The 23,013-nt window shown below is 39.8% G+C and overlaps 1 protein-coding gene across 1 annotated transcript in view; it reads left to right on the forward strand.

Annotated features, from left to right (window-relative positions):
* The first annotated feature begins 2,362 nt into the window (after positions 1–2,362).
* LOC106593876 (cytochrome P450 3A27) overlaps positions 2,363–23,013 on the forward strand; it is a 31,442-nt gene continuing 10,791 nt past the window's right edge. Inside the window, exons 1-8 of the mRNA XM_045711211.1 lie at positions 2,363–2,665; positions 8,906–8,999; positions 9,408–9,460; positions 11,684–11,783; positions 12,068–12,184; positions 17,861–17,949; positions 20,981–21,129; positions 21,345–21,472. Of these exons, the coding sequence (XP_045567167.1) occupies positions 2,592–2,665; positions 8,906–8,999; positions 9,408–9,460; positions 11,684–11,783; positions 12,068–12,184; positions 17,861–17,949; positions 20,981–21,129; positions 21,345–21,472 (804 nt within the window). The 5' untranslated portion in view covers positions 2,363–2,591. The remainder of the gene's footprint in view (positions 2,666–8,905; positions 9,000–9,407; positions 9,461–11,683; positions 11,784–12,067; positions 12,185–17,860; positions 17,950–20,980; positions 21,130–21,344; positions 21,473–23,013) is intronic.

The following is a 23,013-nucleotide window of genomic DNA, read 5'->3' on the forward strand; positions in this document are numbered from 1 at the left end:
TTACCCTAACCCTGCTATAGGCTACTGAATACTCAGCCCTTACCCTGACCCTGCTATAGGCTACTGAATATTCAGTCCTTATCCTAACCCTGCTATAGGCTACTGAATACTCAGTCCTGACCCAGCTATAGGCTACTGAATATTCAGGCTGGGATTCAATAGGCTACTTAATATAATATGATAATCAGACTGCATTCACAATGAATGTAGGATATGTCAGTTCAATCAGAAATGACCTTTAAAATGGCACATAACTGACAAAGTGCTGGGATTGAATCCTGGTCTCAGTCTCATGCTTGGTTTGAGTAGGACTTAGAAACCCATTTCCACCAGATAAAAGAAAGATAGTAATACTATGGATGCATTAGGGGTACATGTCTTGTTAAAGTTAGACACCAGGAGGTATTAAATCCATGGCATGATGTCATGTCTGGATCCTGCACACTACTGGCTGGTGGCTGGAATTCTCCTAGAATGTAGAACTCTAGCTGGTGTTCTCTAGAACTGTACTCTAATTCTGTTCCTCTGGGTGTTCTGCTGTCCAGTCATTCCAAAATAGAATCTTTACTGTCTGTTGAAATGATCCCTGCAGCTGCTTTGCTTTAACTTTAATCATCACAAACCAATAAAAATCATCACACTAATGAACAAGGTCGTCTGTGTATTTATTAACGTTCATAAAACAAAACTTAAGACACAAACACACACAAATATACATGAGAACAATCAGTATAGATTGATTTGTGTCATTTATCAAGACATACTGTATTTGTATTTTCATTCAGCTAGGCCTAAATGTAGTGTTACAACTTGGTCATCCACACACGTTTCTTTTCAGATCCCAATACCACCCTTGTGTAGTCGTTGGATGTAAATACACAGCCCTGGTAGCTCCCAGGTCCCATTACAAACTATTAATTCACTTTCTACATTTTCCAGCTCTTGTACTTTCTGCATTGATAAACACAGAGCTGATCATCTCTGGTCGCAAAATTCACCTCCTTCACAAAGAGCAACGTTTTTTGAATCAGAAGATAATATTGCAGCTTATAATCAGTTGGAATACCAGGTTCACATCTTACGTCATACTTTTTTGCCATCTAGTTTAATATATTTTTAATGTAATCTATGGCATTATTTAGGATCCTTAAGACATAAGCTTCTACTATACTAAATAAAACAAATGATTAGAATAACAGTGTGGTTTCACATAAAACTATTTTGGAAATAGTGTGCCTTTAAAACGGAAGCAAACAGAGCAAAACGTGGAGGGACATACCTGAATTTATCCCAATAGAAACTCTCATTTTGCTCTGTGTGCTTCCATTTAGTTCTTAAACGTTAAACGGTTTCCGTAATGAATATGCCCCTGCTCTCTCTGTGAATCATTCACTTTCCCTCCCTGCTTCGCTTTCACCTCTCACACAGTCTCCCTCCTATCTCCTTATTGGGTGTGTGTTGTGAACAACATTTGCCTAAGCAACAATAGTAGAATCTGCGGTTCGGATTCAAAATAAAAGTTACCCATTGAAACTGATGCAAACGGATATAAATTGTGGAATCATGCAAAAATCCTGGAGGGAATTTATGATGCTAAACATATATAATACATTCAACAAAAGAAAATAATTTGTTAATTTGACCAAATAAAATGTTTTTCAAATTGCGCTGTAGATGTACCTTCAGTGTACAGCCTTATGGATCTTGGGTTCATGACATGGGGTACAGCCTTATGGATCTTGGGTTCATGACATGGGGTACAGCCTTATGGATCTTGGGTTCATGACATGGGGTACAGCCTTATGGATCTTGGGTTCATGACACGGGGTACAGCCTTATGGATCTTGAGTTCATGACAAGGGGTACAGCCTACTCATTGACACCCACGGATTACAATTATGAGTTCACACAAATATTAGCATCGTAGCTCTTATTGCGGGACTTTAACTGTGGGAAATCACCTCACAATTCAGCCTATAGTGCCTATTGAACATTCATATTTTAATGTACAGCCTTACTTATGGAATTGGAAAGTGATTTCCCATAGTTACAGTCCTGCAATAAGAGCTATGACGCTAATATTTGCGTAAACTCTTCACCTTTCATGGACCCAAGATCCAGAGGTAACGCTGTACAGTAAAATAGAAGTTTGCCCCAATGCAAACCTACTTATTGTCTTTTGTTTAATTCATATACCAAACATTCCAACCTTGCTTAGCATTATCTAAACCAAAAATGGCATTATATCCACTGTTTGCGTCTGTTTGCATCAGTTTCAATATTGGACCCTTATTTTGAAGGTGAACTGCAAATTCCATTGTGACTCATCCTTATTCTAGCTACCATCACAGATGTGTTTTTCCGACGGGATACAATAATCACTTGCAACCTGCACGGTCTCAAACAGAGTATGGAGAAGAGCAACGGTCGGTAGTTGAGATCTGCCGAATGCACAGAAGAACCACACTAGAACCGGACAGAGAAAACAACTCAAAACCTGTCAGACCATTGGACAAGTGAACTCAAACGAGCCTGAGAGAAAACGGAACCTTTGTTTTCAGAAGCAGCAGGGAGCCGAACCGGAGGAAAAGATGATGAGTTTTCTGCCATACCTCTCTGCTGAGACCTGGACCCTCCTGGCCCTCCTCATCACCTTCATTGTAGTGTAAGGTCTTCAAATCAAATAGTATTACATCAAATCAAATGTTATTTGACACATGCATCGTAGTTTATGTCGTGGAAATATTCAGTCAATAATATTTCACAAATACCGGAGCCTGTGAGTTCAAATAGACTTTTATCACGACATAATAAAAGCAGAGCTAGTTCATGAAAACAACTACTATTCCAGTCTTGGCAAACACTTCTTATACAGCTGTCCTCCTTACGTCACCCCCGTAGTAACTCCTCTAAATGAGTCATCCCCTCTGGCATTTAAACCACTGTTATCTTATTGCCTTGCACTCATTTTAGATTGGTTTCACTTTAGGGCATGGAAACTTTAGAGCCACAGCAATAGTTCAAACATACAGACATGTTCTCGACTAAGACAGGTGCATGCATGTAGGACCATAGCAACAGTCCATAGAAATAACCAGACATGTTATCCTGCTAGCTCCTCTGAAAGGAACACCCATGTTCTGGTAAAATCCCAAAAGGTGTAACCATAGCAACAGTATATATTAGACCATACCACTGATACAAAAATAAGCAGTCATGTACAATCCTCAGACAGGTGCATATCTAATGGTGTCTAATGACCCAAACCCATATATAGAGTGCACTCATCTTGCGGACTATCCTGAAATGTATCATGACCACACATGTTCTGGAAAATTCTCAATATTAACTGTTGTAGACTATTAGTGAAATGCTTACTTACGGGTCCTTTTCCAACAACGTATCATAACTCAAGGCGAGACCCAGATGCAGACACAGGAGGCAGATGGTTGGACTCTCAGATGTTAAATAATCCAAAAAGGAGTAGGCAAGAGAATGGTCGTGGACAGGCAAAAGGTCAAAACAAGATTAGAGTCCAGGAGGTATAGAGTGGCAGACAGGCTCGAGGTCAAGGCAGGCAGAATGGTCAGGCAGGTGGGTACAGAGTCCAGAAACAGGCAAGGGTCAAAATCGGGAGGACTAGAAAAAGAAGAAAAAGCAAAGGCAGGAGAATGGGTAAAACCACAGGTTGACTTGGACATACAAGACGAACAGGCACAGAGAGACAGGAAACACAGGGATGAATACACTGGGGAAAACAAGCGACAACTGGAGGGGGTGGAGAAAACAACTAGGACAGGTGAAACAGATAAGGGTGTGACAAAATGATAACATGGTTATATGCAGAAAAACATGGTTATATACAGAATAACATGGCTATATACAGAATAAAATGACAATGTAGAGAATAACCAGGCTATACACATAATAACATGGCTATGTATAGAATAACATGGCTATATGCAGAATAACATGGCTACATACAGAATAACATGGCAATATACAGAATTAACATGGCAATATACAGAATTAACATGGCTATATACAGAACAACATGGCTATATACGGAAAATCATGGCTATATACAGAATAACATGGCTATATACAGAATAACATGTCCATATACAGAATAACATGGTTACATACAGAATAACATGGTTATATAGAGAATAACATGGTTATATACAGATTAACATGGCTATAAACAGAAAAACATGGCTATATACAGAATTACATGGTTATATACGTAAAAACATGGTTATATACCGAATAACATGGTTATATAAAGAATAACATGGCTAAATACAGATTAACATAATCAAATACAGAATAAAATGGCAATAAACATAGAAACATGGCTATATGCAGAATAACATGGTTATATACAGAATAACATGGTTATATACAGATTAACATGGCTATATACAGATTAACTTAGTTATAAAAAGAATAACATGATTATGTACTTAGTAAAATGGTTATACACATAATAGCATGGTTATATACAGAATAACATGGTTGTTTACAGAATAACGTGGTTATATACAGAGTAACATGGCTATATACAGAATAACATGGTTATATACAGAAAAACATGGTTATACACAGAATTGCATGGATATACACAATCGCATGGCTATATACAGAATAACATGGTTGTTTACAGAATAACATGTTATATACAGAGTAACATGGCTATATACAGAATAACATGGTTATATGCAGAATAACATGGTTATATACAGATTAACATGGCTATATACAGAATAACATGGCTATATACAGATTTACATGGTTATATATAGACTTAACATGGTTATACACAGAACAACATGGTTATGTACACATTAACATGGTTATAAAAAGAATAACATGGCAATATACAGAATAACATGGTTAGATACATAATAACATGTCTATATACAGAATAACATGGTTACATACAGCAAAACATGGCTATATACAGAATAACATGGCTATATACAGAGTAACATGGTTATATACAGACAAACATGGTTATATACAGAATAACATGTTTATATAGAGATTCACATGGCTATATACAGAAAAACATGGCTATATACAGATTTACACAGCTATATACAGACTTAACATGGTTAAATACAAAAGTTCATGGTTATGTACAGATTAACATGGCTTAATACTGAATAACATGGCTATATCGCCAGGTCGCAATTGTAAATGAGAACTTGTTCTCAACTTGCCTACCTGGATAAAGAAAGGTGAAATAAATAAATAAAAAATACAGAATTACATGGTTATACACAAAATAACATTGCTATATACAGAATAACACGGTAATATACAGAATAACATGGTCATGTACAGAATAACATGGATACATACTGAATAACATGGGTATATATATAATAACATGGTTATATACAGAATAGCATATACAGATTAACATGGCTATATACATATTAACATGGCTATATACAGATTAACATAGTTCTTTACAGAATAACATGGCTTTATACAGAATAACATGGATATATACAGAAAACCATGGTTATATACAGATTAACATGGTTATGTACAGATTAACATGGCTATAAACAGATTAACATAGTTATTTACAGAATAACATGGTTATGTACTTAATAAAATGGTTATACACAGAATAGCATTGTTATATACAGAATAACATGGTTATATACAGAATAACATGGTTGATTACACAATAACATGGTTATATGCAGAGTAACATGACTATGTACAGAATAACACGGTTATATTCAGAATAACATGGCTATATAGAGGAAACACAGGGATGAATGGTTATGTACACATTAACAAGGCTATTTAAAGAATAACATGGCTATATACAGAATAAAATGGTTATATACATAATAACATGTCTATATACAGAATAACATGGTTATATACAGAATAACATGGTTATATACGTAATAACATGTCTATATACAGAATAACATGATTATATACGTAATAACATGTCTATATACAGAATAACATGGTTATATACAGAATAACATGGTTATATACAGAATAACATGGCTATATACAGAATAACATGGTTAGATACAGAATAACATTGTTATTTACCGATTAACATGGCTATATACAGAATAACATGGCTATATAGAGAATAACATGCCTATATACAGAATAACATGGCTAAATACAGAATTACATGGCTATATACAGACTTAACATGGTTATATACAAAATGACATTGTTATTTACCGATTAACATGGCTATATACAGAATAACATGGCTATATAGAGAATAACATGATTATAAATATAATAACATGGTTACATACAGAAAAACATGGCTAAATACAGAATAACATGGCTATACACAGAAGACATTGGTTATATACAGAATAACATGGTCATGTACAGAATAACATGGATATATACTGAAAAAATTGGATATATACCGAAAAACATGGTTATATACAGAATAACATGGATAAATGCAGATTAACATGGCTATATACAGAATAACATGGTTATATACAGAATAACATGGCTGTACACAGAAGAACATGGTTATGTACAGAATAACATGGCTATGTACAGAATAACACGGTTATACACTGAATAACATGGCTACATACAGAATAAAATGGTTATATACGTAATAAAATGTCAATATATAGAATTACATGGCTGTATACAGAATAACATGGTTATATATGTAATAACGTGTTATATACAGGATAACATGGCTAAATACAGAATGACATGGCTATATACGGAATAACATGGCTATGTACAGAATAACATGGTTATATACAGAATAACATGGCTGTACACAGAAGAACATGGTTATGTACAGAATAACATGGCTATGTACAGAATAACACGGTTATACACTGAATAACATGGCTACATACAGAATCAAATGGTTATATACGTAATAAAATGTCTATATATAGAATTACATGGCTGTATACAGAATAACATGGTTATATATGTAATAACGTGTTATATACAGGATAACATGGCTAAATACAGAATGACATGGCTATATACGGAATAACATGGCTATGTACAGAATAACATGGTTATATACAGAATAACCTGGCTATATACAGAATAGAATGGATGTGTACAGAATAACATGGTTAAATACAGAATAACATGGCTATATACAGAATAACATGGTTATACACAGAATAACATGTTTATATACAGAATAACATGGTTATATACAGTGTCGTGTCTTTGGCTATGCCGGATTAAGTGATATGACAGGCTAATTTATAAAATGATTTCTCTGTAATTAATATTACCTGATTAAGCTAATCATGTAAATGTAATTAACTAGAAAGTCGGGGCACCACGGAAGAACGTTTATAGAGCTGTTATCTTCCGAATAAACTCTTAAAATACTTAGTAATATTTTACATCGATAGCCGTCATCTCAATCCTCACCTTATTTTCAGTCTCATAATGAAAGTTGTAAATTCTTGGCTATCTTCACGAACCCTGGCTAACAAGTTGAATCAGCAATACAAAATTGGGTTTAATTATTTATTTACTAAATACCTAACTAATCACACAGAATTACAAATACACAGAATACAATGACGTCATACAGAAAACGTCCTGGTGGACGGAACCTGTATCATGGCTGGTTACACAAAGGAAAGGGGGTTGGGCTTGAATGAAAGAGCGGGAAGATTTAGGAACAAAGAAACAGCAGCTATGCTATCGTAAATACATTATCTTATGCATTCTAAATTACCGCCCATTTGGAAAAGGAAAATGCAATAAATATTTACTCTGAGCAGCGCTTCGGTAGATTGGTCGTAGATGCTGGCCGGGTTGGCCAACAGATCTTCCTGTACTCGGAACAATGTCTCTGGTGGTAAATTGGATACGTGGTGGTATCTTCGTCCGTCTGTTAGACTGGTTCCGTCGTCCGTCCTTTCCTAGCCCACGTCGACAGCGGCAGCTGCTAACTCAACGGCTAGGAAGTATCACTTCTGTAGTGAATAAGCTCAAAGTTCATACCATTCGCCATCAAAGCTCACGCCGAGGTTGGCATAGTTCTGTCCTTGATATGTGTGTCTCCTTCTAACGTGGAGGCTGCAGCCCTCCCGTACTGGAACTACCTGGTTATCTTTTCGTCAAAGGATTATATAGTGGAGAGGGGGAGGGAGGTGTTTCATCGTTTATAACCCCTGTCTCTTCACAGGGTTGGGTTACTGATCGAGCAGGGCACTTTCCTTATGAAAACCCAAATCTCTCATTCGGAAGCTAAAATTACATTTCATCTCCTAACAAACATTTTCAATATCAAACATTTCCATTGCATAACAATTCCATGTGACTCTGATAACTAGAGGGTGTATACTTTCTCAGATACAGTTTATGTCGTCCTGTCATCAGTCATAATGTCTCAGATGACAACCGAACTGACATACATACTCATTACGTTCCCAAGCATATTTCCAACTGGTTTTATTAACAAAATATGTGGTACCTTTCCCCATTTGTTTGATGTTCCCAGACTCTCTATATTTAACAGGACAGCAGTCCTTCAGTAGGGTCAGTAAGAGAGGGGAAGGGGGAAAGGTATTTATGGGGGGGGGTCATAAACCTTACCCACAGGCCAACGTCATGACAACAGAATAATATGGTTATATACAGATTAACATGGCTATATACAGAATAACATGGGTATGTACAGATTAACATGTTTATATACAGAATAACGTGCGTATATACAGGGATAGTATACTTACTCTGACTTCTCTAGAACATATTACTAGTTACTGTGTGTGTGTGTGTGTGTGTGTGTGTGTGTGTGTGTGTGTGTGTGTGTGTGTGTGTGTGTGTGTGTGTGTGTGTGTGTGTGTGTGTGTGTGTGTGTGTGTGTGTGTGTGTGTGTGTGTGTGTACAGGTACGGGTACTGGCCCTATGGTGTATTCACTAAGATGGGTGTCCCTGGTCCCAAACCCCTACCTTACTTTGGCACAATGATGGAGTATAGAAAGGTTAGTACCCATTCAGAATAAACATCTCTCTCATATTTTAAACAGTAGTGTTATTTTTCTCCCATATGAAATAATACATTGAGAAGAAAAAGAGCACTAGCCGGTTGTTTGAACAATAGATAAATAAAAGGTAAAATGAGACATGATCAGTCTAGAAGTGTTGCTTGACCCTGAGGACCATAGAAAATAACAAACCCTCCTCAACCCTCACCTGTTTCAGGTGTGTTCTCTGTTCATGTTTAGGACACACCTACATGACCTAGGGCATGGCCAGGCATGAATCAGCTGTTTTCTCTCTCTCTTTCTCTCTCTCTCTCATTCACTCTCTCTCTCTCTTGCTCTCTCATTCTCTCTCTCATTCTCTCTCTCTCTCTACCTCTCTACCTCTCTCTGCCTCTCTGTGTGCAGGGTTTCACTAACTTTGACACAGAGTGCTTTCAGAAGTACGGGAGAATCTGGGGGTGAGTTCAGTTGGCTGTACCGTACTAGGATGACTCACAACTGTACTATGCTTTTTCCTTACAATTAATCACCTGCTCGAGCTGTCATGTGACCATGAGGAATAGTATTAATAATATCAACAACCAGAATAATGTTTTCTTTGTAGTTTTATATGAGGTGGTTAAATGTGTGTCTGTGTTTCTCCTCTGTGAAGGATCTATGATGGGAGGGAGTCTGTTCTGTGTATCATGTAGGATTGTAGGTGTACTCAGACCTCTTCACCTTTTCCACATTTTGTTACATTACAGCCTTATTCTAAAATTGATTTAATTGTTTTTTCCCTCATCAATCTACTCACACAATACCCCATAATGACAAAGCAAGAACTGTTTTTTAGAATTTTTTGCAAATGTATAAAAACAAAAAAACAAATTAAATATCACATTTACGTAAGTATTCAGTCCATTTTCTCAGTACTTTGCTGAAGCACTTTTGGCAGAAATTACAGCCTCGTGTCTTCTTGGGTATAATGGTACAAGCTTGGCACACCAATATTTGGGGAGTTTCTCCAATTCTTCTCTGCAGGTCCGGTCTCTGGCTGGGCCACTCAAGGACATTCAGAGACTTGTCCCAAAGCCACTCCTGCGTTGTCTTGGCTGTGTGCTTAGGGTTGTTGTCCTGTTGGAAGGTGAACCTTCACTCCAGTCTGAGGTCCTGAGCGCTCTTGAGCAGGTTTTCATCAATGATCTCTCTGTACTTTTCTCCGTTCATCTTTCCCTTGATCCTGACTAGTCTCCCAGTCCCTGCCGCTGATAAACATCCCCACATCATGATGCTGCCACCACCATGCTTCACCGTAGAGCTGATGCCAGGTTTTCTCCAGACGTGACACTTTTCATTCAGGCCAAAGAGTTTAATCTTGATTCTCATGGTCTGAGAGTCTTTAAGTACCTTTTGGCAAACTCCAAGTCGGCTGTTATGTGCCTTTTAATGAGGAGTGGCTTCCGTCTGGCCACTCTACCATAAAGGCCTGATTAGTGGAGTGTTGCAGAGATGCTTGTCCTCCTGGAATGTTCTCCCATCTCCACAGAGGAACTCTGGAGCTCTGTCAGAGTGACCATAAGGTTCTTGGTCACGTCCCTGACCAAGGCCCTTCTCCCCCGATTGCTCAGTTTGGCCGAGTGGCCCGCTCTAGGAAGAGTCTTGGTGGTTCTTTGATTAAAGAATGTTGGAGGCCACTGTGTTTTTGGGGACTTTCAATGCTGCAGAAATATTCCCCAGATCTGTGGCTCAACACAATCCTGTCCTGGAGCCCTACGGACAATTCTTTCGACCTCATGGCTTGGTTTTTGCTCTGACATGCAATGTCAACTGTGGAACTTATATATCATGTCCAATCAATGGAATTTACCACAGGTGGACTCCAATCAAGTTGTAGACACATCTCAAGCATGATGGAAACAGAATGCACCTGAGCTCAATTTGGAGTCTCATAGCAAAGGGTCAGAAAACGTATGTAAATAAAGTATTTCTGTTTTTCGCTTTCTCGTTATGGGGTGTTGTGTGTAGATTTATGAGCGTTTTTTATTTATTAAATACATTTTAGAATAAGGCTGTAACTCAACAAAATGCCATAGTGAAGGATGTACAATGAGAGGCAGTCTGTTCTGTGTACCATGTAGGTGTATATATATTGGTTAAAGCCAGGTGTGTTTCTCCTCTGTGAAGGATCTATGATGGGAGGCAGTCTGTTCTGTGTACCATGAGGTGTATATATAGTGGTTAAAGCCAGGTGTGTTTCTCCTCTGTGAAGGATCTATGATGGGAGGCAGTCTGTTCTGTGTATCATGTAGGTGTATATATAGTGGTTAAAGCCAGGTGTGTTTCTCCTCTGTGAAGGATCTATGATGGGAGGCAGTCTGTTCAGTGTACCATGTAGGTGAATATATAGTGGTTAAAGCCAGGTGTGTTTCTCCTCTGTGAAGGATCTATGATGGGAGGCAGCCTGTTCTGTGTACCATGTAGGTGTATATATAGTGGTTAAAGCCAGGTGTGTTTCTCCTCTGTGAAGGATCTATGATGGGAGGCAGTCTGTTCTGTGTACCATGTAAGTGAATATATAGTGGTTAAAGCCAGGTGTGTTTCTCCTCTGTGAAGGATCTATGATGGGAGGCAGCCTGTTCTGTGTACCATGTAGGTGTATATATAGTGGTTAAAGCCAGGTATGTTTCTCCTCTGTGAAGGATCTATGATGGGAGGCAGCCTGTTCTGTGTACCATGGACAAAAGCATGATCAAGACCATCCTGATTAAAGAGTGTTACAACATCTTCACCAACCGCAGGGTGAGACACACACACACACACACACACACACACACACACACACACACACACACACACACACACACACACACGCACACACACACACACACACACACACACACACACACACACACACACACGTTCTGAATAATAATAACCCAAAAAGTTTTGCTGATATTATTAATACATTATTTGTGGTATTCATTCAAAGTAGTGTGAATATTATGTAAATAGAATGATCAATATTAATTATTAATGATCATTATTAAATCATATATTTGTTTTAACTGCCCTCCATGTTTTAGAACTTCATGTTTCTGAACGGCGAGCTGTTTGATGCATTGTCCTTTGCCGAGGACGATACATGGAGACGGATCCGCAGTGTCCTCTCACCTTCCTTTACCTCTGGACGACTAAAAGAGGTAGAACCATCCCTCCATCTCTCCCTTTCTATGTTTTATCAACTTGTTATAAACACTTTATAACTTGTTATAACTCTTCATTAACTCATTATAGCTTGTTATAAACTCTTTATAAACTCTTTATATCTTGTTATAACCTCTTTATAAATGCTTTATAGCTTGTTATAAACTCTTTATAAACTCATTATAGCTTGTTATAGACTCGTTATAAATTCTTTATAGCTTGTTATAACCTCTTTATAAATGCTTTAAAGCTTGATAGAAACTCATTACTAACTCATTATAGCTTGTTAGAAACTCTTCATAAACTCATTATAGCTTGTTATAAACTCTTTATTAACTCATTATAGCTTGTTATAAACGCTTTATAAACTCATTATAGCTTGTTAAAAACTCTTTATAAACTCATTATCGCTTGTTATAAACTCTTTATAAAGTCTTTATAGCTTGATAGAAACTCTTTACTATCTCATTATAGCTTGTTATAAACTCTTTATAAACTCATTATAGCTTGTTATGAACTCAAAACTAAATGAAATCAAATTTCAGTTGTCGATACACATATTTAGCAGATGTTATTACAGGTGCAGTGAAATGCTTGTGCTCCAACAGTGCAGTGATATCTAACAATACCCAAGTCTAAAAGTAAAATAATGGAATTAAGAGATATAGAAATATTAAGACAAGACAAGACAAGTCTGGAGTATAAAATTAAATATATACATATAGTACATTTTTGATACAGTTGAAGTCGGAAGTTTACAAAAACCCGAGCCAAATACATTTACAGTTTACAGTTTTTTACAATTCCTGACATTTAATCTGAGTAACAATTCCCTGTCTTAGGTCAGTTAGGATCACCACTTTATTTTAAGAATGTGAAATGTCAGAATAATAGTAGAGAGAATGATTTACTTCAGCTTTTATTTCTTTCATCACCTTCCCAGTAGGTCAGAAGTTTACATACGCTCAATTCGTATTTGGTAGCATTGCCTTTAAATTGTTTAACTTGGGTCAAATGTTTTGGGTAGCCTTCCACAAGCTTTCCACAATAAGTTGGGTGAATTTTGGCCCATTCCTCCTGACAGAGCTGGTGTAACTGAGTCCGGATTGTAGGCCTCCTTGCCCGCATACACTTTTTCAGTTCAGCCCACATATTTTCTATAGGATTAAGACCAGGGCTTTGTGATGGCCACTCCAATACCTTGACTTTGTTGTCCTTAAGCCATTTTGCCACAACTTTGGAAGTATGCTTGGGGTCATTGTCCATTTGGAAGACCCATTTGCGACCAAGCTTTAACTTCCTGACTGATGTCTTGAGATGTTGCTTCAGTATATCCACATCATTTTTGCTCCTCATGATGCCATCTATTTTGTGAAGTGCACCAGTCCCTCCTGCAGCAAAGCACCCCCACAACATGATGCTGCCACCCCCATGCTTCACGGTTGGGATGGTGTTCTTCGACTTGCAAGCCTCCCCCCTTTTTCTCCAAACATAACGATGGTCATTATGGCCAAACAGTTCTATTTTTGTTTCATCAGACCAGAGGACATTTCTCCAAAAAGTACGATCTTTGTCTCCGTGTACAGTTACAAACCGTAGTCTTGCTTTTTTTATGGCGCCTTTGGAGCAGTGGCTTTTTCCTTGCTGAGCGGCCTTTCAGGTTATGTCGATATAGGACTCGTTTTACTGTGGATATAGATACTTTGTACCTGTTTCCTCCAGCATCTTCACAAGGTCCTTTGCTGTTGTTCTGGGATTGATTTGCTCTTTTCGCACCAAAGTACGTTCATCTCTAGGAGACAGAACGCGTCTCCTTCCTGAGCGGTATGACGGCTGCGTGGTCTCATCGTCTTTATACTTGCGTACTATTGTTTGTACAGATGAACGTGGTACCTTGAGACGTTTGGAAATTGCTCCCGGAGGACCTAAGCCCTAGGATTATGCCTCAGGACTACCTGGCCTGATGACTCCTTTCTGTCCCCTGTCCACCTGGCCATGCTGCTGCTCCAGTTTCAACTGTTGTGCCTGCGGCTATGGAACCCTGACCTGTTCACAAGACGTGCTACCTGTCCCAGACCTGCTGTTTTCAACTTTCTAGAGACAGCAGGAGCGGTAGAGATACTCTGAATGATCGGCTATGAAAAGCCAACTGACATTTACTCCTGAGGTGCTGACCTGTTGCACCCTCGACAACCAATGTGATTATTATTATTTGACCCTGCTGGTCATCTATGAACATTTGAACGTCTTGGCCATGTTCTGTTATAATCTCCACCCGGTACAGCCAGAAGAGGACTCACCACCCCTCATAGCCTGGTTCCTCTCTAGGTTTCTTCCTAGGTTCTGGCCTTTCCAGGGAGTTTTTCTTAGCCACTGTGCTTCTACACCTGCATTGCTTGCTGTTTGGGGTTTTAGGCTGGGTTTCTGTATAGCACTTTGAGATATCAGCTGATGTAAGAAGGGCTATATAAATACATTTGATTTGATTTTGATTTGCTCCCAAGGATGAACCAGACTTGTGGAGGTCTACAATGTTTTTTCTGATGTCTTGGCTGATTTCATTTGATTTTTCCCATGATGTCAAGCAAAGAGGAACTGGGTTTGAAGGTAGGCTTTGAAATACATCCACAGATACAACTCCAATTGACTCGAATGATGTCAATTAGCCAATCAGAAGCTTCTAAAGCCATAACGTAATTTTCTGGAATTTTCCAAGCTGTTTAAAGGCACAGTCAACTTAGTGGGTCAGAGCTGTAGCTTGAAGTTTGAGACAGTTTGCACAATGAGCTGGTTTCGGGTCCAGGCGTTATAATTGAACCAACCGCAGAGCTGATGAATCTGGCAGCAGCAGCATCAAGACGGGTTGTAGGAAACACTTTCACTTTCAGTCTGATCATTAGAAAACCCTTTTCGCAATTATGTTAGCACAGCTGAAAACTGTCGTTCTGATTAAAGAAGCAATAAAACTGGCCTTCTTTAGACTAGTTGAGTATCTGGAGCATCAGCATTTGTGTGTTTGATTACAGACTCAAAATGTCCAGAAACAAAGAACCTTCTCCTGAAACTCGTCAGTCTATTCTTGTTCTGAGAAATGAAGGCTATTCACTGCCAAGAAGCTGAAGATCTCGTACAACGCTGTGTACTACTCCCTTCCAAGAACAGCGCAAACTGGCTCTAACCAGACTAGAAAGAGGAGTGGGAGACCCTGGTGCACAACTGAGCAAGAGGGCAGGTACAATAGAGTGTCTAGTGTGAGAAACAGACGCCTCACAAGTCCTCAACTGGCAGCTTCATTAAATAGTACCAGCAAAACACCAGTCTCAACGTCAACAGTGAAGTGGCGACTCCGGGATGCTGGGCAGAGTTGCAAAGAAAAAGCCATATCTCAGACTGGCCAATAAAAAGAATAAAAAGAAAAGATTAAGATGGGCAAAAGAACACAGACACTGGACAGAGATATCGATTTTTCTTTAGTTGTTATAGCCAATGTCTTGGCTGTATTACTTTTTTATAACTAAGTTATTTTTCTTGAGTTGTTATAGCAAATGTCTTGGCTGTATTACTTTTTTAAAACTAAGTTATTTTTCTTTAGTTGTTATAGCCAGTGTCTTGGCTGCATTACTTTTTTTATATAACTAAGTTATTTTTCTTTGCAACTCAGCCTTCTTGACTTCTTGTAACCCGGATGTGAAACAGGATATAACAGTATAACAGGATATACAGAGGAAACTTATTAAAGGCTCCAAGATTAATTTCTTTAGCATTATGGCATGTTGTTCTAGATTCCAGAACATACAGTGCATTCAGAAGAGTATTCAGACCCCTTGACTTTTCCCACATTTTGTTATGCTACAGCCGTATTCTGAAATGTATTCAATTATCATTTTTCCTCATCAATCTACTACACACAATACCCCATAATGACAAAGCGAAAACCGTTTTTAGAAATCTTTGCAAATTAATAAAAAATAAAAAACAGATACCTTATTTAAGTTATTATTCAAAGGTGGAGTCATGCGTTCTCTGAAACATGACCCGCCTGACCACCTACTTCCTGCTTGACCTGGATGTCAGCAGCACTAATGTGAAACCCAGTTCGACTTACAACCCGAGTCAGCTTGCAGGTGCACGGCCCTGTCAGAAGGAGTTGCTAGAGTACGATAAGCCAAGGTCCCGGACGGCGCTGGGCCAATTGTGTGCCATCCTATGGGGTTCACGGCCACAGTCGGTTGTGACACAGCCTGGGATTGAACACCAGTGCTTTTGACCGCTGCACCACCCAGGACCCCTATCTTCTTCGTTCTAATGACATGCTTGAATCACAATATAGGACTATAATTAGATGCAGATGGCTTTCACTTCTCTTCACAAAGATCTAATGGTTTAACGCTAAGGAGCTTTTTTTAAGGACACGTCATGTTTATATAAATAATTTACCAGTTTCTCTCTTATCCTGGGAAAGGGGAGTGGTTATTGGCGGTAAATCTCGGTAACCGGGTTATTAGCATTCAACTCTCATCATGAAGCATCACTCTGCTAACCACCCTCTCTCTCTCGCTCTCTCTCTGTCTCTCTCGCTCTCTCTACCTCTCTCTCTCCCTCTCTACGTCTCTCTACCTCTCTGTCTCTCTCTACCTCTCTCTCTGTCTCTCTCTACCTCTCTCTTGCTCTCTTTCTACCTCTCTCTCTCTACCTCTCTTTTTCTACCTCTCTCTACCTCTCTCTACCTCTCTCTACTTCTCTCTCTGTCTCTCTCTACCTCTCTCTCTTTCTACCTCTCTCTCTCTACCTCTCTCTCTCTCACTCTACATCTCTACCTCTCTCTACATCTCAATTCAATTCAATTCTAGGGGCTTTATTGGCGTCGGAAAGATATGTTAACATTGCCAAAGCAAGTGAGGTCGATAATATACAAAAGTGAAACAAACAATAAAAATGTACATTAAACATTACACTCACAGAAGTTCCAAAATAATAAAGACATTGCAAATGTCATATTATGTATATATACAGTGTTGTAACGATGTACAAATTGTTAATGTACAAAAGGGAAAATAAATAAGCATAAATATGGGTTGTATTTACAATGGTGATTGTTCTTCACTGGTTGACCTTTTCTTGTGGCAACAGATCACAAATATTGCTGCTGGGATGGCACACTGTGGTATTTCACCCAGTAGATATGGGAGTTTATCAAAATCAGGTTTGTTTTTGAATTCTTTGTGGATCTGTGTAATCTGAAGGAAATATGTGTCTCTAATATGGTCATACATTGGGCAGGAGGTTAGGAAGTGCAGCTCAGTTTCCACCTCATTTTGTGGGTAGGGTGCACATAGCCTGTCTTCTCTTGGGAGCAAGGTCTTCCTACGGCGGCCTTTCTCAATAGTAAGGCTATGCTCACTGAGTCTGTACATAGTCAAAGCTTTCCTTAAGTTTGGGTCAGTCACAGTGGTCAGGTGTTCTGCCACTGTGTACTCTCTGTTTAGGGCGAAATAGCATTCCAGTTTGCTCTGTTTTTTTTGTAAATTCTTTCCATCTCTACCTCTCTACCTCTCTCTCTACCTCTCTCTCTCTCTACCGCTACCTCTCTTTCTCTACATCTATACCTCTCTACCTCTCTCTACCTCTCTCTACCTCTCTCTACCTCTCCTCTCTCTCTCTCTCTCCTCTAGATGTTTGGTATCATGAAGCGGCACTCTGCTAACCTGCTGAACGGAATGAAGAAGCAGGCAGATAAAGACCAGACCATCGAAGTGAAGGAGTGAGTCCTGCTTCCTAACCTCTGGCTTTTCACCTTACACCTCTGAGTCTTGATTATAATACACACACACACACACACACATATAGCCACCCATTGCCTTGATGACAACTTTGCACACTCTTGGCCTGAGGTAGAGTACTTCATGATAAGCTGTAGACAACACTATCTACCAAGATTTCATCTGTATTTTTCGTAGCCATCTATTTACCACGACATACCGATGCTGGCACTAAGATCACACTCAACGAGCTGTATAAGGGACGATAGCCGTCATTGAAAATAAGAGTTTGTTCTTAACTGACTTGCCTAGTTAAATTAAGATAAAATAAAAAAATAAAAAATAAGTCCATAAGCAAACAAGAAAATTCTGATCCAGAAGCAGCGCTCCAAGTGGCTGGGGACTTTAATGCAGGCAAACTTAAATCCGTTTGATCTAATATCTACCAGCATATTACATGTGCAACCGCAGGGCAGGACAAATTACCACGACGTGTACTCAGAGGATGCGTGGAGCAACTGGAAAGTGTCTTTACTGACATTTTCAACCTCTCCCTGACCAAGTCTGTAATACCTAAATGTTTCAAGCAAACCATCATAGTCCCTGTGCCCAAGAAAGCAAAGGTAACCTGCTTACATGACTAGCATACCGCCCCAACAGATCCATAGCACTCACGTCGGTAACCATGAAGTGCTTTGAAAGGCTGGTCATGGCTCACATCAACACCATCATCCCGGAAACCCTACACCCACTCCAATTCACATACCGCCCCAACAGATCCACAGATGATGCAATCTCTATTCCACTCCACACTGCCCTTTCCCACCTGGACAACAGGAACAGGTGTGAAAATGCTGTTCATTGACTACTACTCAGCGTTCAACACCATAGTGCCCACAAAGCTCATCACTAAGCTAAGGACCCTGGGACTAAACACCTCCCTCTGCAACTGGATCCTGGACTTTCTGACGGGCCGCCCCCAAGTCTGCCATGCTGATCCTCAACACTGGGGCCCCTTATGGGTTTGTGCTTAGTCCCCTCCTGTACTCCCAGTTCACCCACGACTGCATGGCCAAGCACGACACCGACACCATCATTAAGTTTGCTGACGACATAACAGTGGTCGGCCTGATCACTGACAACGATGAGACAGCCTATAGGGAGGAGGTCAGAGACCTGTCAGTGTGGTGCCAAGACAACAACCTCTCCCTCAATGTGAGCAAGACAAAGTAGCTGATCATGAGCAAGACAAAGTAGCTGATCGTGGACTACAGGTAAAGGAGGACCTAACATGCCCCCATTCACATTGACGGGGCTGTAGTGAAGTGTGTCGAGAGTTTCAAGTTCCTTGGCGTCCAAATGACCAACAAACTAACATGGTCCAAACACACCAAGACAGTCGTGAAGAGGGCACGACAACGCCTTTTGCACCTAAGGAAACTGAAAAGATTTGGTATGGGTCCCCAGATCCTCAAAAGGTTCTACAGCTGCACCATCTAGAGCATCCTGACCGGTTGCATCACCACCTGCTATGGCAACTGCTCATTATCTGACAGTAAGGAGCTACAGAGCGTAGTGTGTACGGCCTAGTACATCACCGGGGCCAAGCTTCCTGCCATCCAGGACCTATATACAAGGCGGTGTCAGAGTGGGGCAATTGTCTAAGGCACTGCATCACAGTGCTAGCTGTGCCACTCGAGATCCTGGTTTGAGTCCAGGCTCTGGCGCAAGCCAAATTACTGCTGAACAATTAATCAAATGGCCACCCAAACTTTTAACATATTTTTTGCTTTAGTTTATTTAGTAAATATTTTCTTAACTCTGTTTCTTGAATTGCATTCTTGGTTAAGGGCTTGTAAGTAAGCATTTCACAGTAAGTTCTACACCTGCTGTATTCGGCACATGTGACAAATACATTTGATTTGATTTAGTTGTGGTGAGTAGTTGTGGTCAGTAGTTGTGGTCAGTAGTTGTGTGGTCGTGGTCAGTAGATGTGTGGTCAGTAGTTTTGTGGTCAGTAGTTGTGTGGTTGTGGTCAGTAGGTGTGTGGTCAGTAGGTGTTTATTTAAGCTTTATTTAACAAGGCAAGTCAGTTAAAAACAAATTGTTATTTACAATGACAGCCTAGGAACAGTGGGTTAACTTGTTCAGGGGCAGAACAACATATGTTTACCTTGTAAGCTTGGGGATTCAATCTAGCAACCTTTCAGTTACTGGCCCAATGCTCTAACCACTAGGCTACCTGGTTGGTGGTCAGTAGTTGTGGTCAGTAGGTGTGGTCAGTGGTTGTGGTCAGTAGTTGTGGTCTGTGGTTGGTGGTCAGTAGTTGTGTGGTTGTGGTCATTAGGTGTGGTCAGTAGTTGTGTGGTCAGTAGGTGTGGTCATTATGTGTGGTTGTGGTCAGTAGTTGTGGTCAGTAGTTGTGTGGTCAGTAGGTGTGGTCATTATGTGTGGTTGTGGTCAGTAGTTGTGGTCAGTAGTTGTGTGGTCAGTAGGTGTGGTCATTATGTGTGGTTGTGGTCAGTAGTTGTGTGGTCAGTAGGTGTGGTCATTATGTGTGGTTGTGGTCAGTAGTTGTGGTCAGTAGTTGTGTGGTCAGTAGGTGTGGTCATTATGTGTGGTTGTGGTCAGTAGGTGTGGTCAGTAGTTGTGTGGTCAGTAGGTGTGGTCATTATGTGTGGTTGTGGTCAGTAGTTGTGGTCAGTAGGTGTGTGGCCAGTAGATGTGTGGTCAGTAGTTGTGTGGCCAGTATTTGTGGTCAGTAGGTATGGTCAGTAGGTGTGGTCAGTAGGTGTGTGGTCAGTCGTTGTGTGGTCAGTAGTTGTGGTTGGCGGTTGGCGGTTGCTGGTCAGTAGGAGTGGTCAGTAGGTGTGGTCAGTATGTGTGTGGTCAGTAGTTGTTTGGTCAGTTGTTGTTTGGTCAGTAGTTGTGGTCACTAGTTGTGGTCAGTCGTTGTGTGGTCAGTAGTTGTTTGGTCAGTAGTTGTGCTCAGTAGTTGTGGTCAGTAGTTGTGTAATTGTGTTTGTGTTGCAGGTTCTTTGGGCCCTACAGTATGGACGTGGTCACCAGCACAGCCTTCAGTGTGGACATTGACTCTCTGAACAACCCTTCAGACCCCTTCGTCTCCAATGTTAAGAAAATGATCAAGTTTGACATGTTCAACCCACTGTTGCTCCTATTCGGTGAGACCACACATGCACACACACCCAGACACACAGACACAAAGTTGAACTGTTTAATCATATGCAGTTGAACACCTTTCTATAAAACGTTCCTCTCAACCTCTCCTCTCCTCTTCTCCTCTCCTGTTCTCCCCTCCTCCCCTCCTCTCCCCTCCTCTCCCCTCCTCTCCTATTCTCCCCTCCTCCCCTCCTCCTCCCCTCCTCTCCTTCTCCAGTGTTGTTTCCCTTCATAGGTCCTATCTTGGAGAAGATGAAGTTTTCTTTCTTCCCGTCTGCGGTGACTGACTTCTTTTATGCCTCGCTGGCTAAGATCAAATCTGGACGTGACACTGGGAACTCAACTGTAATCATGTTTTATATTTATATTTGATTGTTATATTGATATTTTCATCTGAACGTTTGTATTTATATTTTAATATTCTGTATTTACTTATTATGTAACTATGAAACTATATAATGTAACTAGTGATGGTGACCAATATGGAACGTCCATATCGATATCATGTCGTAATTTTAAAAAACTATGATGGGGACCCAAATATCTACGTTCATATTAGAATCTGTTTGTGTTGGTTGTGATTGGACCAGATCAATTAGAATCGGTTTGTGTTTTGCATTTTTTGTATTTTGTATTTTTATTAAGATCCCCATGGGGAGGCAGGTAGCCTAGTGGTTAGAGTGTTGGACAAGAAACTAAAAGGTTGCAAGTTTGAATCCCTGAGCTGACAAGGCAAAAATCTTTCATTCTGCCCCTGAACAAGGCAGTTAACCCAATGTTCCAAGGCCATCATTGAAAATTAGAATTTGTTCTTAACCTGTCTGGGCTAGGGGGCAGTATTTTCATTGCCAGATGAAAAACGTACCCAATTTAAACAGGTTACTACTCTGGCCCAGAAACTAGAATATGCATATTATTAGTAGATTTGGATAGAAAACACTGAAGTTTCTAAAACTGTTTGAATGGTGTCTGTGAGTAAAGCGGAACTCATATGGCAGGCAAAAACCTGAGAAAATTCCAAGCAGGAAGTGGAAAGTCTGAGAATTGTAGTTCTTCTTTTGATTCTCTATCGAAGCTACAGTGTCTGTGGGGTGACGTTGCACTTCCTAAGGCTTCCATTGGCTGTCTAAAGCCTTCAGAAAGTGGTTTGAGCATTTTCCTGTCACTGGGCAGATAATAGGAGCTCAGTTTCTGAATGGTCTGCCTGGCAACAAAGGGATTGCATATGCTCGGTCCCGTGAGCGTGCCCCTCCTTCTTTTTCTTCTTGAAGTAATATGCTATTGTCCGGTTGGAATATTATCTCAATTTTACGTTAAAAATTGATTTTAAACAGCGTTTGACATGCTTCTAAGTACGGTAATGGAACATTTTGACTTTTTGTCTCTCGTTCCGCGCTCGCGCGTTACCCTTTGGATAGTGACCTGAACGCACGAACAAAACGGAGGTATTTGTACATAAATATGGATTATTTCAAACAAAAACAACATTTCTTGTGGAAGTAGCAGTCCTGGGAGTGCATTCTGACGAAGATCAGCAAAGGTAAGAGAATATTTCTAATACTAATTCTGAGTTTAGGTTGCCCCGAACTTGGCGGGTGTCTGAATAGCTCACCGTGATGGCTGAGCTATGTACTCAGAATATTGAAAAATGTGCTTTCTCCGTAAAGCTATTTTAAAATCTGACACAGCAGTTGCATCCAGGGGTAGTCTATCTAGAATTCTTAAAATAATTGTTGTATATTTTGTCAACGTTTATGATGAGTATTTTTGTAAATTGATGTGCACATTCACTGGACGTTTTGGTGGGAATACATTTTCTGAACATCACGCGCCAATGTAAAATGCTGTTTTTGGATATAAATATGAACTTTATCGAACAAAACATA

The sequence above is a fragment of the Salmo salar genome, chromosome ssa02 (assembly GCF_905237065.1).
Source record: "Salmo salar chromosome ssa02, Ssal_v3.1, whole genome shotgun sequence".
NCBI lineage: Eukaryota > Metazoa > Chordata > Actinopteri > Salmoniformes > Salmonidae > Salmo > Salmo salar.